At 35.5% G+C, this 16,262-nt stretch overlaps 2 protein-coding genes across 7 annotated transcripts in view; one reads left to right on the top strand and one right to left on the bottom strand.

The window, feature by feature from the left end:
* Positions 1-1,750, top strand: part of LOC136851280 (protein PBDC1) — a 76,283-nt gene extending 74,533 nt beyond the window's left edge. For all 4 annotated transcript variants that reach the window (XM_067125265.1, XM_067125267.1, XM_067125266.1 and 1 more), the window contains exon 6: positions 554-1,750. In XM_067125265.1, the coding sequence (XP_066981366.1) occupies positions 554-772 (219 nt within the window). In that variant the 3' untranslated portion in view covers positions 773-1,750. The remainder of the gene's footprint in view (positions 1-553) is intronic.
* Positions 1,738-16,262, bottom strand: part of LOC136851274 (gamma-tubulin complex component 6-like) — a 366,897-nt gene continuing 352,372 nt past the window's right edge. For 2 of the 3 annotated variants that reach the window (XM_067125257.1, XM_067125259.1), the window contains one exon: positions 1,738-3,302. In XM_067125257.1, the coding sequence (XP_066981358.1) occupies positions 3,208-3,302 (95 nt within the window). In that variant the 3' untranslated portion in view covers positions 1,738-3,207. Of the gene's footprint in view, positions 3,303-8,655; positions 8,688-16,262 lie in introns of all 3 variants that reach the window. The other variant, XM_067125258.1, reaches the window with a different exon arrangement.

Raw genomic sequence — 16,262 nt, 5'->3', positions numbered from 1 at the left:
ATAACACTTCACCGAAATCTGGTCTCCAACTGGCAAATCTAAGAACCAAGCTGCCATTGTCACTCGCTGTTACTCGAGCGCCGTCAGAAACAGAATGAGGTTCTTTGCTAAGTAGTTCCTCGTATTCTCATTAGTGGGTGGGTCCAGTCATCTGCACTAAACTGTGAAGCGTTACCTGCAAATTTTTTAATTCAAGCTGCTGTGCAAGAGGAAACTACAGTATAGCTATGTAATTACTGGTTAAGTTACATATATAAAATCTTGGATTTCCCATGGTGTACTTGACTATGAGGTACTGTACAGTAATTGGGTTGGTATATATTCTCCTAGTCATAAGGTCATTGTTTTATTCATATTTTTTTGGAGTACTTTGGACTTGACTTTTAGATAAAAATTTTCAGGATTTTTAAAATTTTCTAATATTTTGTTTAGAAAATTTTTTTTTATGATGTTGAAAATTCCATATAATATTTTTTATTCACGATCCATAATAGTTGTCTTTATAATATTGAAACTGATTTACATATAAAAAGTATTGCATTCTTACTTTCAGAAATGGCGACCATTTTGCATGAAATATGAAAAGGAAATTGAAGATTACAGCTTTGCCACATTGGTTCGTATTGACTGCAGTGATGAGTACTCTGAGGAGAATACAATCTTGGTAACAAGAATACAGTTTTTCTGTATTGAAATTGCTCGAAACCGGGAAGGGCATAATGACTCTATCCGAGCAAAATTCAAGCCAAAGCCTCGAACACAGAAGCAATAGTTGGGGGAGTATCTTAGAATTATGAGTTAATGTTAAATTTTCAGAATACTGAAAATACATAATGGAAATTAAAATATTCATGGAAGTTGTTTCCTTGCTGACTGTCATTCATATAATGCAAAGGGTAGGCAGGAAAAAAAAAAGAGACTTTACTCATACTAAAATGTTGAAATATAGTTATATACATAAAATAATGACGATATGGTCATTATAAGACTTGATAGTCTTTGTTGTGAGTTTTCCTTGATGAATGTATCTATATACCACTGATTTTAGTGAAGCCGGTGCTTCACTATTATGTCCTGAAGAAACTTTTGTTCAATTAATGTTAGGTACTCAATCTTGAAGGGAATTGAAATTTTATGAATAATACTAAGTGATATGTGGTGAATTGCAGATATATTCAACTTTAAACAAATAAGCCATTTTTTACTGACTACTAAATTTGTGTAAGGGAGACTAGTGCACTCAATTCTTAGGAAAGAATGAAAGGGGTAAGAATATATTAACACATAGCAATACCACATTTATTAATAAAAAAAATTGAGTAATAGTGGGTTACAAACCTACATGAAGTTTTTGACAGCTTTGTCTTAGTATTATTAACTACTGAGAGTTGTCTGCTTTAAGTATGGGGTATTGCGGTTTCATGCTACATATTCTTGCCCCTTCCTATTTTCCTCTGAAGATCTTTGTCAACATTAGTTTACTCAAGACTCGCTATTGTTTCATGTAATTTAATGCAACTAAGTGTGTAGACTACTTATCCAATTTCTGTCCTGTATCATGCTAATTATTTCCTATTGAGCCCTTTATCTTGCAGTCATTACCATCTACTTTTTTGACACTTGGTTATTTTAATGTGAATTCGCTAGTGTTGACATTTTAGCATGAGATATTTTCATTTTGTAATAGTGTCACACTTATTAAAGTATAAACATATAAATCAGGAAATACAAATACAGTTTCTTTTCTCATTGACTTTGTTTCTTTTAATATGGTTTCTTTTAATATATCTCATATTTTAACAATTATTACAATTATGGAAGCAGGGATGCACTACTTCTGAAGTTTTTTTTAAATATCCATCAGAAATTTATACTCTGGAAACCTACAGGCATTATCAGTGTTGGTTGTCTTACACAAAAACTGGTAGATTAACCAAATTAGTAATTTTCACTTGCAGTGCTCTTGAAAATCAAAATTAGCAAACCATCAAGAGACTACAGTGTTTGCTTCCAGCTTGACAGATGACATGCACAAAAGTAATTTCTTAATATCAAATAAAATAATAATAAAAAACTTTAGTATTTTTTCTACAACTAATTGCTAATGTCAGCAAGTTCAAATTTCAAGATTTGAATGGGACTTAGCCTGAAGATTTTGTGTAAATTAGGCAAAAATTTTAGTAAGAAAAATCCTGAATTAGTCGAACAGGTAGTTGGGAAAAGACCAACATAAATGGATTAAAAGTAAACTAAAAGAGTAATACAGCTGAGGTTAAAAAATGTTCTGCAAAGAACATTCATTATTGCCTATAACCTGTAAGGGCCACACTGCAACCCCAAAGTATACCCAAGGCAGTAAAAGCACTTTGCAGATTCTCTTGCTTTCAGCTGCTCTGATATTTGCCTTTTACAATGGCAATCACTCCTTTTGGTCTTTTCCTGCTTAACTGTCATAATTCTTACATATTTTCTTATTGCAAGTTTTACCTATCTGCTGAAGTAAATATTCTTCAAGCTAATAGTTAGTCTAGAATATGAAATATACTGAATATAATAAATTTACAATATGAAGAAATCATGAAAGAGAAATGTAAACTTGAAAGGCTTAACTACCCGAACTTTTTATGCATGTCTTAAGAAACTGGGTTAAATTTCCAACCTGGTTTTCTTGACTTCAGCAACAGGAGAGTTCTAGTCTAACCAAACTAATCAAACGTTGTGGATTCTATGGTTACATTTAATGTGACTAAATTCACTAAGCTTCAAGAAAAATAAATAACCATAGAAAATGAGAATCAAAATCTATTATATTTTGGTATGTATACTAATCTGGGAGTTACACTGTAAGCTGACTCATAGTTATTTACTTTTTTAAGCTTGTGAAAACTGAGTAATCCTGTGCAGCAAAAAAAAATTTACAAGATCCTTGCTTACAGCTTTGTGATATAATGACACTTCATAAAATTTACATCATAACTTAAACAATGAACAGCTCTCAAATTCTAAAATACACTTACAGTATCCACTAGATGTCCTATATACTCATACTTATAAGTAAAGACATATCACAAAATCTTGCAATACTTCCAAAAGAATGAGACATTTTGCAACATGTTATAGACAAGAGATATTCATCAATGATGAAAACAATGAATAAATAAATATCCAACATTTGCTGACCTACCGCTTTGAAAGTATTTTGGTGTTTCATTTCAAATTACTATAATAATCATTAAAATCTAATCTGTTTAGTAGATCATGAATATGTCCGAGTTGATGTCGTTCAACCGCTTTTAGCAGTGCTGAAAAAAAAGAAAGTTAAATAATACAAATGACTTGTAAGATTGGATTAACTAAAAGTAACAGTACCTGATCACACTTTTAACACCCAACTGATTCTAATATAAATTCCTGCTGTTCAAATTAATTTTACATTAACTGTAATTAAGAAATTGTCAGATTCAAAGTTACACATTAACTAATTTCAAAAATAAATGTCAGATTCTAAATTACTAAATTCATCCCACTTCAATTTTTTTTACCTGTTTCATATTTCACAAATTCATTGGAGCTTCATAGCCATAATGAAAGTAGGACTCTTCCAATACACACTACAGTTTTGTACATGCAAAACTGACAAAAAAATTTGTTAAATTATCCTACCATACTTACTAGCCATATTAATTTTAACTGTCTAAGTATCATCCATCAGTATGATAATGTAACAGCTGTTCAGTATCTTCCTTGATAATTTTACATTAGGTAACATTAACACTAGCACTTGAAACTTTATTACCATGGCTACTTTGAGTAATACTGAAGTATTATCAACAGGTAAAGTATTTAGCCTAATAATTCGAATGAGCTTCTCCAAAGTAGCTGCATCAACAATTTTGACAAACTATTCTAACCTACCTGTTAAATTTTGTGATTAAAAGACTTAATAAATTATTTAGCTGTACAGTATACAGATCACATCTCACCTCTCTTCTGCACTAAACAAAAAAGACTGAATAAAATTAAATGATTAGCAGTTCTATGGGTACTTGTCACAAACACATATCAGACCTAATATTATGCTTTATAAGCAGTTTTGTGATATGTATAAAATATCTGGTAACCAGGAATAACCTGTATACAGAAAAACTATGAAGAAATTTGTGACCTAGTCTTTTAAATGACTGAAATTTTCTAAAGCTTTTACTACTTACTCATTTGCTTTCCAGCCATTTAAGTTTTCAAGGTATTGCAAAAAGACATGAAAAATGCATTCACTAGCTAAAATGACTAAATTGCTCCAATGGTGGCAGCTCAAGCTTCTACCTGATCCTCTGCTGCTAAGGAACTGTGATTTAATATTTGTAAAAAGACATTTTAAGTAGATCATACCATGTTGCACTATACATTCACAGAATTAATTAAAAGACACTGTTTTATACTGCAAAGGATCCTGATATAATTGTTCAGATGTTGTGAGCAGAAAAATTGACATACTCACTCCACAAGGGTCACTCTAAGTGAAATTCATGCATGGCAACAGATTTCCCACATGGCTTCCATCTGGCTCATTTAATTCAATGAACTTTAACAGAAACTGACTTAATTGTCAGATTACATTAAGTTTTGTTTCTTATTCGAATCCTTCCAACATCAATTCTGCTGTGATAATAAATTCATGATATTTTTTTAATAACTTACCAATGTTTCACAAATGATCAACATGAAGTGTTAGAAATTCATTTATGGAAGTGTGGAGATAATCTGAACATTTGATGAGAAAGCATGAGGAACAGTAGTCAAATAAGTAGAAGATACTGAAGTAGCAAAACAAAGACTGGTAGAGGCCCAAGAAACCATGGAATAGGGGCTTCAATATAGACCTAGACAAGGCGGGGACTTGGGCAGAAAGTGCACTAGACAGAAGAGAATGATAAGAACTCATTTCATGGCTAACCCACGAGGGGAAAGGTTAATGCAAAACCATTAATGATTATAGTGATGACCTTCAATACTGAATTTATCTCTAAGATGTAACACAATGCTGAATTTAAATATACTTCCTAACACAAAGTGATTGCATGATTTACTCTCAATTAGTTCTGCCCGAAAGGCAACAGTTTAGAGGGAGATGGCTGCAACTGCACTTTTAAACCCTTAGGGGTCACGTGAAAATTCGAGAGTATGCAGTACTAGTAAAGTTACAGACTATCCATATGAAGTAGCTGACAGCCTAGACTAAGATATTGTCTGCAATACTACTACCCCTACACCCCACTGAGTATTACAGTACAAATTATACTAAGACTGCTATTTCAAACAGTAAATTGCCGACATGTGACTTTGATCCTGCATCTGCAATAATGAAATATCCTACAATTTCTTTTGGGTATAATCAGTTTCCACTAGACCTAAAAAATCTGAAATAATGCCATCTCACTTTATTCTAACAGCAAGTTATCATGTTGGAACTCATTACATTTTCTGAACACACTAGATACATGTTATAAAATAGGTTTTGACATAGGAAAAACCTACTTTTGGTAGTTGCTGTTGAGTCCTCAAGGAGTTACATTCCATGGTCTACCAGAGCTCCATGGTGACCAAACTAGTGTCAAAGAATTCTCTCCCATTGTTGGTCTTTTTAGCAAGGTATTGTGTCTTAATGATTAACATCATAACACATGATGGAGTATATAATGGACTCAAAGGGGGACACTTCTGTAGTTCCTCATATAGTCCCCATACTACAGGTTAACTTGATTACAAGTGTGTAGTTGTAATGCATCTACTTAAATATCCATGGTAACTTTAAATGCTCTAAGGTTTAGGTTAGTTTTCATACCAGTATATGGCTGTATTACCTATACACTGTTAGTCCTTTTGCAGTGGCTATGTGAAATTTTTAATTCTAATTGTCATGCCATTCACACTAACTGCTATGAACTAATTTGCTTAACCCAAGCTACTGTTTTATATAGCTTAAGGATATAAACTATACAGAAAATAATCCTCTTATAATCTGGTTTTCTGTTTTATGTGGCAGAGACTACCCTTTTATCTGATATTCAGCCATTGCTGTATTAGGCTAATAGTAGGATATTCCTTAAAAAAGGGTTCCTACTTAATCTGGTTAGGCTACTGCCTGTTCTAGGTTTATATCATCTTTAAGGATATAGGCTACATAAGACCCTACTAGTAAGCAGCTTTACAGATATGCTACCGAATTGTAAAAAAAACTAGGTTATTTTATTGAGCCTAGGATACTATTTATATATAATCCTTGACTTATTTGTTCTTTCTTAGCCAAGTACAGGGTACTGCCTAATCCAGATTATTATAAATCACTCTTAAATGTATAGGCTATATAAAAACAGAAGCTTACTAATATGTCTAACCCAGGTTGTTGTTTATATCCTATCCTAGGCTATTTGGATTGCTATGTAAAACAGTAACTCACTAATGTGTAACCTTATAACTAGGCTATAACTTACTCTAATCTAGGCTACTGCCCAATCTGGATTATTTAATTCACACTTACCTTAGTATGTAGCCTTAAGGCTAGGTTACCATCTCATCCAGCACAGATTACTATTTCATCTAGTATTAGGTTATATGGTCTAGGCTAACAATTTAGTCCAAAAATGGGATGTTTTGTAAAAAGTTGTCATAATTTAATATAAAGGATATTATTATTATTATCTGATCCTAGGGTCCTTGGTCTAAGCTAGGCCACTTAAGGATATGCAAACCTAGGACACAGGCTACAGACAACATCCACTATTAATCTAGTTTAAATTATTCTCACTTACTGCATAGATTATTGTAGACATCGCATAATCTCAAAGGATTTTCTATATTAATGGTAAGTTTAGAAACATTTCTTTTAGTTAAAACATTTAGTTAGAATTTAAAACAATTTTCACTTTGGAAAACTAGTAATCAATGAGCTGAATACCGGCTTTCACACACAGATTATCAATTCCAAAAGTTTAAAACTAAAACTTTTAACTGGAACTTAATACTAAGCACTTATCTTGCTATTTTACATGTTTCCATGACCCTCGATAATGAAATCGGAGAAAAAAGTCAAATTTTTCCGGACAGCTGGTAACTACGTAAACTGTATGCTATAGACCAAGAAGAGAGTAATTGCTCCTTGGTCTTTAACAGCCCGGTTGTAAACGAGGGCAGACGCACATGTGCAATAGTCACTTCTCTTTCTTGCTGGTTCTTTGACGTTCGAAAAACTGGGTTCAGCCTCCCTAAAGATAAGGGAAAGTGCCCTCTTATCTCTGAGTCCATTATATACTCCATCAAGTGTTATAATTTTAATCATTACGACACAATATCTGGCCAAAAAGACCAACTAGAAGAGAATTCTTTGATATTAGTTTGGTCACCATGGAGCTCTGGTACACCATGGAAGGTAACTCCTTGAGGACAAAACAAGCGACTACGCTATCAAAAAAGAGTTTAACCAGGTCAACAAGTTAAGTACATCAGGTTTCAGCATGGCCTAAAACATTATAAACAGGAGCAATTAGGCATTACCCAATAAAACCAACCTCATAACAACATTACAAGCTAAGTAGAGAAAAGTTGAAATTTCAAGTGATCAATCAGTTTATATAAAATAGTACAGATGTTTTACTGGAAAATTGTGAACAAAAGTATCATACAATATATGACACTAATACCGATGCTTAATTTAAAAAAATGGTAAATTTAGAACATCGCAGAACAGCATGCATTTATTATCTAAGGAGTACTATACATATTTCATGCCAGATCCATAAAGCACAAACTTTTCTGACTCCTTACACATTATGAAATTGCAAGCACATAAAGAAAAAGAAGACAAATAATTTTACTTTTGTTTAAATAAGCTTTCTTAGCAAAAGTAAAATGATTTTTTATATCAATTTTATGGATGCACAGCATTAATTTCCAACAGCCACATTTGCCAGACAAGCCAGGAGACAAACTTGAATCGGAATTAACAGTCATAGTGCCTGGGGCTGCACTCTTAGTCACTCACCAGAACAGCTTACTTTTTCATTATATGGTTAAGAACTAAACTAGATGCTGTGGAGACAGGAAGATATGTCAGCCTACCACAAACTTTACTGGCACCACAGTATGAATTGCAAGGAGGGAAATGGTAAGAAAGAAGTAAGGCCGACCTTCAGACATTAATGGGAGACTAATTTTATATGAAGTAAGAAAAGCTTCAAGGTTGCATGGTCTCAATAATCGATGAGAAATCTTTCAATAAGTTGAGTACTCTGGCTTTTGAAATTGTATTTTAGAAGTCTCACTGGATAATCTGAAAATTTATATGCAAGATGAATGAGTATCAGATTTCTTCACTCCAGGACCAAAGAATTGTCTCTAGTGTGTGACAGAGGGTCAGCCTTTCATGCTCATCAAGATATTAATTCTTTTCCTAAATTTAAATTTCCTTCTGATTCAAGTTGGCTGTCCAACACTGACTGACAAATTGCGATATTGAAAAATAATGGTACTATGTCTCCTACAAATACAAGCATCAAAGAAAATAAATTCCTTAAATCTTAAATAGGACCAAATCAGCACTGAAATCAGGCTATGATGTCAAATTTAGAGAGGGCATGAAAATGAACAACATGGCATTACCTCTGGCAGTTTGTTCTCTTCCTCCTCAAGCACTTGATGGGTTGAAATGTGACAAAACAATTATGAAAACCATTACTTGCTGGTGATACATATATTTGGTTCCCTGATATTTCAACACAATAAGGTACACCACTAAATTTCCTGCATAGTTGGTTCCTAAGTTTTGCAATATAACCAACTTTGATGAACCATCATAGGTCACAGAGTAGTCATTCAATAATATACCCATAACTTGCTGAATCAATAATGATGCATTCATTTTCAATATAAGAATGTTTTCATTACTACAGTAAAGCCATTATCTAGGAACCTGAAAACTAAAATTTGGGATACCTCTGAAAAAAATTAACTGGGAAAATCTCATAACAACTCGAAAAGTTTCTAGATTGGAAAGTAAATTTACCAAGTATTGGCTTCTTCCATGGATACTCAAGTTTTCTCTGCTACTAGGCAACACACTGGCAACAATCTGAACTTCAAGCACACTGTTATGTTTATTAGTATGTAATCTACATAATATATCACTGAGTGTGAATGTTATAATTGTATGTGAAAAGAAAGAGTAGTATAAAAAAAGTAACTTTAGTTGTTATTGATGAACATTTTATCATTTTTTTGTATCATGTAGGATGTCTGACCTTGTCCTTTATTATCTGAAAGTATACATATATTTATATCTTTATTATGCCTATATATATATATATACATACATACATATATACATACATATATATATATATAATATATATATATATATATACCTGTTATGAGCCATCAAGAGACAATACATACATATTCATTTATCACTTATATATATATATCCAACGGAGATATATATATATATATATATATATATATATATATATGCATACATCGAAAATCATAATTATATATATATATATATATATATATATATATATATATATATATATATTAAAAATTGTCAAAAATTTTAAGAAAACTTTACTTTTAATGGGCCGGGTGTATTGAAAACAATGTAAACTGCATTTTTATTGAGTTTTTCATAAACAAAACTCCAAATTTTTATTATTCTGCTGTTTTGGAGCCACATTTCTTCCATCGGATCGGCGTACGATGTGTCGTAACCCTGGAACATGCGTCGTAAACAGGGAAATAATTTCTGATGAATATATCTGAAAAGCGTCGAATCCTCGAACATCGTAAGCCGGACCTGTCGTAAACCGGGACTGCCTGTATATATATATATATATATATATATATATATATATATATATATACAGTAAAACCCCGTATTAGCGTTCTCATGGTTCATGGACTCACGTATTCACGGGTTTCTCTGTGGAGCATATCTAGCCATCATTCGCGGAAAATTCGCCCATTCGCGGTATTTTTCACTGAGAAATATTCACTAATTACTGTATTTTCATATAATTTTCGTGAATAAATGCACTATTTGTGATAAACTATAAAAATACTCAGGTATAAGCATTTTTACAGGGTTTTTCTTGGTTTAAGCTATCAAAATGGGCAGTTCTAAGTGTTTTTAGATGGGTTTTAAGCATTCGCGGATTTGACCTATTTGCTGGGGGGTGTGGACGCATCCCCCGTGAATACGGGGGGTTCACTGTATATATATTTGCATTTATTTATCTTTCAACTGATGCTATATAAACTGCAATAAAGCTAATTTTTTCTTCATATATTATTCAAATGGTTACAAAGGTTCTACTACATAAAAATGTCAATAAATGTTACATTTATTAACATGGTTTGTTTCTTTCTTATTACCTTAATGTTTTATACATCTTTTTACAAAACGATTTTTGAGAGAGAGAGAGAGAGAGAGAGAGAGAGAGAGAGAGAGAGAGAGAGAGAGAGAGAGAGAGAGAGAGAGAGAGAGTAGATATAAGCTAAACTCAGACAAAATCACCAGACATACAAATACTCATGTACACTTCATATATCTAGTACAAGTTTCTATAACATTTTTATCATCTTTCTTAACACTTGTTACGTCCTTAACATCTTATACTGTAAACAACTTGCTGTGTAAGCAATATATGAATGCAACAGTCAGTGCCATCATGGCTGCCCAATAAATAAAAGCCATGAGAATGTCAAGTGCTCTACCACAGCATCCAGTGTCAGAAAATCAGTGGTGTACCTGTAGTGCTTATTATTACTCGTTACCATGATAAACTGATATATTAGTGATAATAAAATACAAAACCAACCATAAATAAATGACCTAGCAACTTACAATATATGAGTTCCTATGGGAAAATGAGAGTTTGTTTATGTCAAACAAGCTAAGTTTCAATTTGCACTAAAAAAAAAGCAAAACACTTTTCTACGTTACATTTTATAAGGTCTGTGTTGACTCAATATCTAAACATCTGATATCTGTTTATGTTTCTTATAAAAAAAATATTACTTTACAATAAACTATGTGGATTTCAACTCCTGCCTAAACAAGCAATTAACTTTAGTTTCATTCTGTATTCACCTGGTGACAGAGGGCAAGTCTGAACTTCTATATGACCAAGCAAAAGTCAGTCACAGGGAATAAGGGTGAGACATAAAACAATGGCAAGCATTTTTAAAAACAGATGAAAAATTCTCCTTTATATTTTTCTAAGGCACCTCTTTATAATATATATGTGTATATATAATATATATATATATATATATATATATATATATATATATATATATATATATATATATATATATATATATATATATATATATATAATATAAAAGATGCTATAAGATGCTTGAAACCTCCAGTGACTGATAATGCAAAAGTGATAACCTGCCTGGTAAGCAGGGGTTTAAAAAGACATGATCATACCTGTGTCTCAGTATGCACATTCAGGTGCACTACTTCCCTGCAATTCACTCTAAGTTAAAAATGTGCATTAACACCACCTCTGTCTGCCTAGCTGACTGGAAGGAAGATGACCAAGGCTGGACACCATTTTTCATATTCTTATTTCTAATTATGGAGTATTAATGATGTCAACCATCTCTCCCACCACTTCCTTAAATTAATAACAGTACTATGGGACTTCTTTGATAATGATACCGCTATTTGATTATGGTTTCCTAACAATTCTAGATATTTTGATTGATGTCATGACATCACTGGAAAATATGATGTTACAGCCATTTCACCCATAAAGAAATTGTGAATGCACACAAAGCAAAGCTGTATTTCCTCAAAGATTTTTGTCCAATCAGAAAGTTGAATTTAATGAAAAGATATGATGATGCCTAATGGCATCTCTATTCAGGCATGATGTTATTGTTAGAGGAAAATATGTAGCGAGTCAATTACTTGTACTGTATATAGAAGTGTGAATGTATCACTACTCAGTACAATTTATAACTTTTCTTAAGAGAAATGAATTAATTTTATCCATATGTAAAATCTAAAGAGAAAATACATAAAATTTTTTAAGTAATTTGATTTTTTCCACTGTGCACAAGCTGAAGCCTTTCATACATGGAGTATCCTCCAGTTTATGCACTGGACCAGCTGTGATCTGGATAACAAGGAGGATACCCTGGTGAAGACCATGGGGTAGGGGGTTACCCACACACTATAATCCATGCCAACCAGTGCCCCATAGCAAAAAACATGAGACTAAATGTAGCAGGGTGGCTGAGGCAGGTAAAACCTACATGAATGACTTTAGTTTGTATACTTGCCAAGGAAAAATACAAATGAATGAAAAAATTTGTCATTTGTTCCTGTGGGTATACAAACATTATGCCTTTCACATATGCAGACACTGATCAGGTGGGAGGGGGTGCCCATAACGAAGGTTAACCCACTAGTCCTGTCCATGTTAGATAGTACTGCAAGATGGAGTAATAAAAAAGTGATGTCCTCGTGAACAATGCTAAAACTTCACAGGAACAATTTTCCTTCAGGTGAAGTCCTTTTGGTTGGTAGTTTTCTTGGTCTATTTTAAATTGATGGGTTGAAGGAAAACTCTACCATGTCTCCCCTTCCACTTGTTATAGAAGGAGGGAAAGAGGTTGAGGCATTCTCTATTAACAGAACAGGCACTTACAGTGCACTTACCTCAAACTCATTTGGGTCCAGCTTGTACCTCAACTCAAATGCTCTCGATCAGGAAGAAGGATAGTTAAAGGAAAAGGGATACAAACACACACACACACACACATTCCTCATTCAACTCTATAACAGAATATTCAGCCTCAGTGCTAAAACAAGAATGCCGAGTGCCCAGTCCGCGACCCAATAATCACACTACAGTACAGTACTTGCTGGATCCCAAGAAGGAATTGAGGGACTTGTAGGCGACACCCCTCAGGCAAAATGAAGTGAAAGTAGTCGATTCCACCAGACTCTGGTCATCCTTACCTGTTGGGCCAGAAGGAAATGGCGTTTCTCAATGCCTCCTTCCTGAGGCATCTGGTACTAACAAAATAACATCCACACCCGAGACTCAGGGGTTTTGTCCTTTTCGAGTAGTATTTAAGGGTGTGGACAAGACACATCATCTCATCCGGGTCTCCACCTATAAAGACCAGAGAGTGAAAACCAAAAAACTCTCAAATCTAAAATCTGGAACCAAAGGATTCTTTGTTTTAGCCACAAACTTTGGAACAAATGAGAATGAGAGAGATCTCTAGCCTTCTGAGTGCTGAATGAGATATGAAAAGCCATGTAATTCACAGACTCTCTTTGCTGATGCAACTGCCAAAAGGAAGACCATTTTCAAGGTGAGAGTCCTATCTAAAGACTGGGATAAAAGTTCATAAAGGGCTACTTATAAACTTGAAGCACTACTGTGACATTCCACTGTGGAGGCCAAACTTCCACTGAGGTGGAGGAATTTACACACCTTTCAGGCAAAAGACCTGAAAAAGTGCCACATGGTAACCTGCCCCCCACAATGACCAAAACTGAAAGACCCTTATCCTGGTGAAGAAAGACAAGAAAGTATGCCACTGATTGACATGAGGTACTGACTGGAGATTAACCCCTTCTATGACACCAATCACAGACAATGGTCTGCTTTTCCTGATGAGCAATTGCCGAGGATCAAGGGAAATACCCTGATATTTCTCTTGCTGCTCTACAAAGAAAAAAAAAAGCCTCTTGCAGATGCTGGATAACCTCCACCAGTGAAGTTGCAGAGAATGAAATGCTAAATGCTACCTGCTCATTTAGGGAGAGCTCCCTTGGCACATCTACCAGAAGTGTCAGGAGGTCTGCACACCACTCAGTGTGAGGCCACCTAGGAGATACTAGGACTATTCACAGGCCCTGAGTGCCAAACACCCTATTGATTATTCACTGGATAAAACTAAAGGGAGGAAAGAAATATGTGTCTATGCTGCTCTACTGGTGTTGGAATGTGTCTTCTAGGGCCACCAACATGGATCAAGTACCAAGGAACAAAAGAAAGGAAGTTTCCTGTTTAGCCTGGTTTCAAACAGGTAGATCATCGGAGGGCCCCACAAGTTGAAAAGTTTCTCCAACACTGATGGGTGTGGTGACCAATTCCATGCCAACCACTTGACCCTGACAATTCAACTTTTCTGCCAGAATGTTCTTTTTGCTGGGAATGTGCCTGGGTCAAAGATCTATCCCTTCTAGATATGCCCATTTGTGCATCTGAATAGCAAGCTGACACAGGGATGGGGACACCATCCCCCCATTCTTGTTGATGAAGGCCACTGCAATGATGTTGCTCATCAATACCACTGAGCGACCCTGCAACAGTGGTGGAAAGCTTGTAGTGCCAACAATGCTGATTGCTTCTCTAAGATATGGATGTGTTGATGTTGAGGACCTGGGGTACAAGTCCCTGAAACAAACTCTTTGCTCAAATGTATGCCCCAAACCCTCATGAAGGCATCCAAGAACAGAAGCATTTCCAGTGGGGAAGCATTCAAAGGTACTCTTTGGAGGAGACTGGAGTTAGAAAGTAACAATGCCAAGTCTACCCATATTTTCTTGCTATGGGGAACTACAAACTGTGGTGGTTTGTTTGGAAAAGACCGGCGACATTTTAGCTTCCAGTGAAGGGACCGGAGGTGGCTTTATCCTGAAATAACAAGCTTTTCCAGGAACTGGAGATGACCCAGGCTCACTTACCACTGTCGAGCCAATTTTCTGTCTCCCACTAGGAAGAAGGCAGCTACTTAATGAAACTAATCCAGACAGGAGATTGCTGGGAAGACTTTAGTACAAGATTGGACTTATGCTAGTTTATTACTACACCCAGATCATAGCCAAAGGACACAAGATGTTTCCTGTCCCAAAGACATCACCTCTTGGAAGGGTTATCGCAAAAGATGGATGCCCTTTGAATGCATCCAGGCTGATACCAAAGCAAGCATCCTTGTGAACACCTTGGGTGCTGTCGCTAAGGGCCTTGAATTGGAACACCTTGCTGCAGACAAAGATGAGAAGTTTCCTTGAATCCTGATGGATTGGGATGCAAAAGTAAGCATCTTGAAGGTCAATCAAGATCATGGTCTCATCTCCCTCTCTGACAGAATCTAACACTGAATGAGCTGTCTCCAGAGTGAAAAGAGTATGAAAAATATAGCCATTCAGTGTTGAGGAGTCTATGACCAACCTCCATCCTGCTGTCACCTCCACAGGGAAAAAATGACTCTAAAACCCAAGAGACTGGTGAGGAACAATCTTTTTGCCCCCTTCTGCAACACTCTCAACCTCTGTCCACTCAGCTAGAGATTTTTCTGAATCTGCCACACAAGTCATAAAGAGAATGGAATCCACTGGCAGAGGTGGATGACAATCTCTGAAGGGCAGTCTACCCATCCTGAAGGACTACTAACATTCATGGCTCCACTCTATGTTGTTGCCACACTGCCCAGTGGCTCAAGAGGCAAACCCTGCCCATGACAGAAGAGGGAGGGGCCGCTTTCAGTGACTATCTCCTTAATTATTGGCCCTGACTCCTCCTATACGCTGGTTCTGAAGAGGAGGCTGAAAGGGGTGGGAAGAGTATGAACTTTTAGTTGAATTAGGGGGGGCAGCTGAGGCTTCCTCTGTATTCCTGACATGGAAAGCTTGGCAATGCCAGTTATCCTAGCTGGGGGAGCTCTGTTTTTCTGAGATGGTACAAAAGTGGCCACTCGGAAGGTAAGGTTATCATGAGATTCCTTCCTCTCTAGCTTAACAGCTACTTCTACTTTCCCTGTCAGAAAGTAAAATTGTGACCCCTAAGAGGGCGGACTGTTTCACAAGTACAGCCAACTTTCACTGGAGACCTGTTTGGAGGCCAGAGGGATGAGAAAATCCCCTCTACAAAGGATAAAGTTAGCCCAATCTTACTGACTTGGTAGGCAATGAAAGTAAGGGTCTTGCCACCTGACAACCACTAGTCTCTTGGCAAAGGGGTCATGGCTTTACGGGTAAGTCTTATCGTGAATGTAGTCACTATGCACTGCCAAAGGCCCAGCCATGTTGCAGCATGGACCACAGACATAATGTTGAACTCCAAGTTGTTAACTTCTATATGACTGAAGGAGAACCCATACTGGCAAATTCACTCAAAAGGAACATTATTCGTGAGGCATGACGCCAAAATGACCATGGACATAATGATCAA

The sequence above is a fragment of the Macrobrachium rosenbergii genome, chromosome 23, assembly GCF_040412425.1.
Source record: "Macrobrachium rosenbergii isolate ZJJX-2024 chromosome 23, ASM4041242v1, whole genome shotgun sequence".
In the NCBI taxonomy this organism is placed as follows: Eukaryota; Metazoa; Arthropoda; class Malacostraca; order Decapoda; family Palaemonidae; genus Macrobrachium; species Macrobrachium rosenbergii.
The sequence above is the reverse complement of the archived record's forward strand: the minus strand, read 5'-3'. Positions and strand labels throughout refer to the sequence as shown.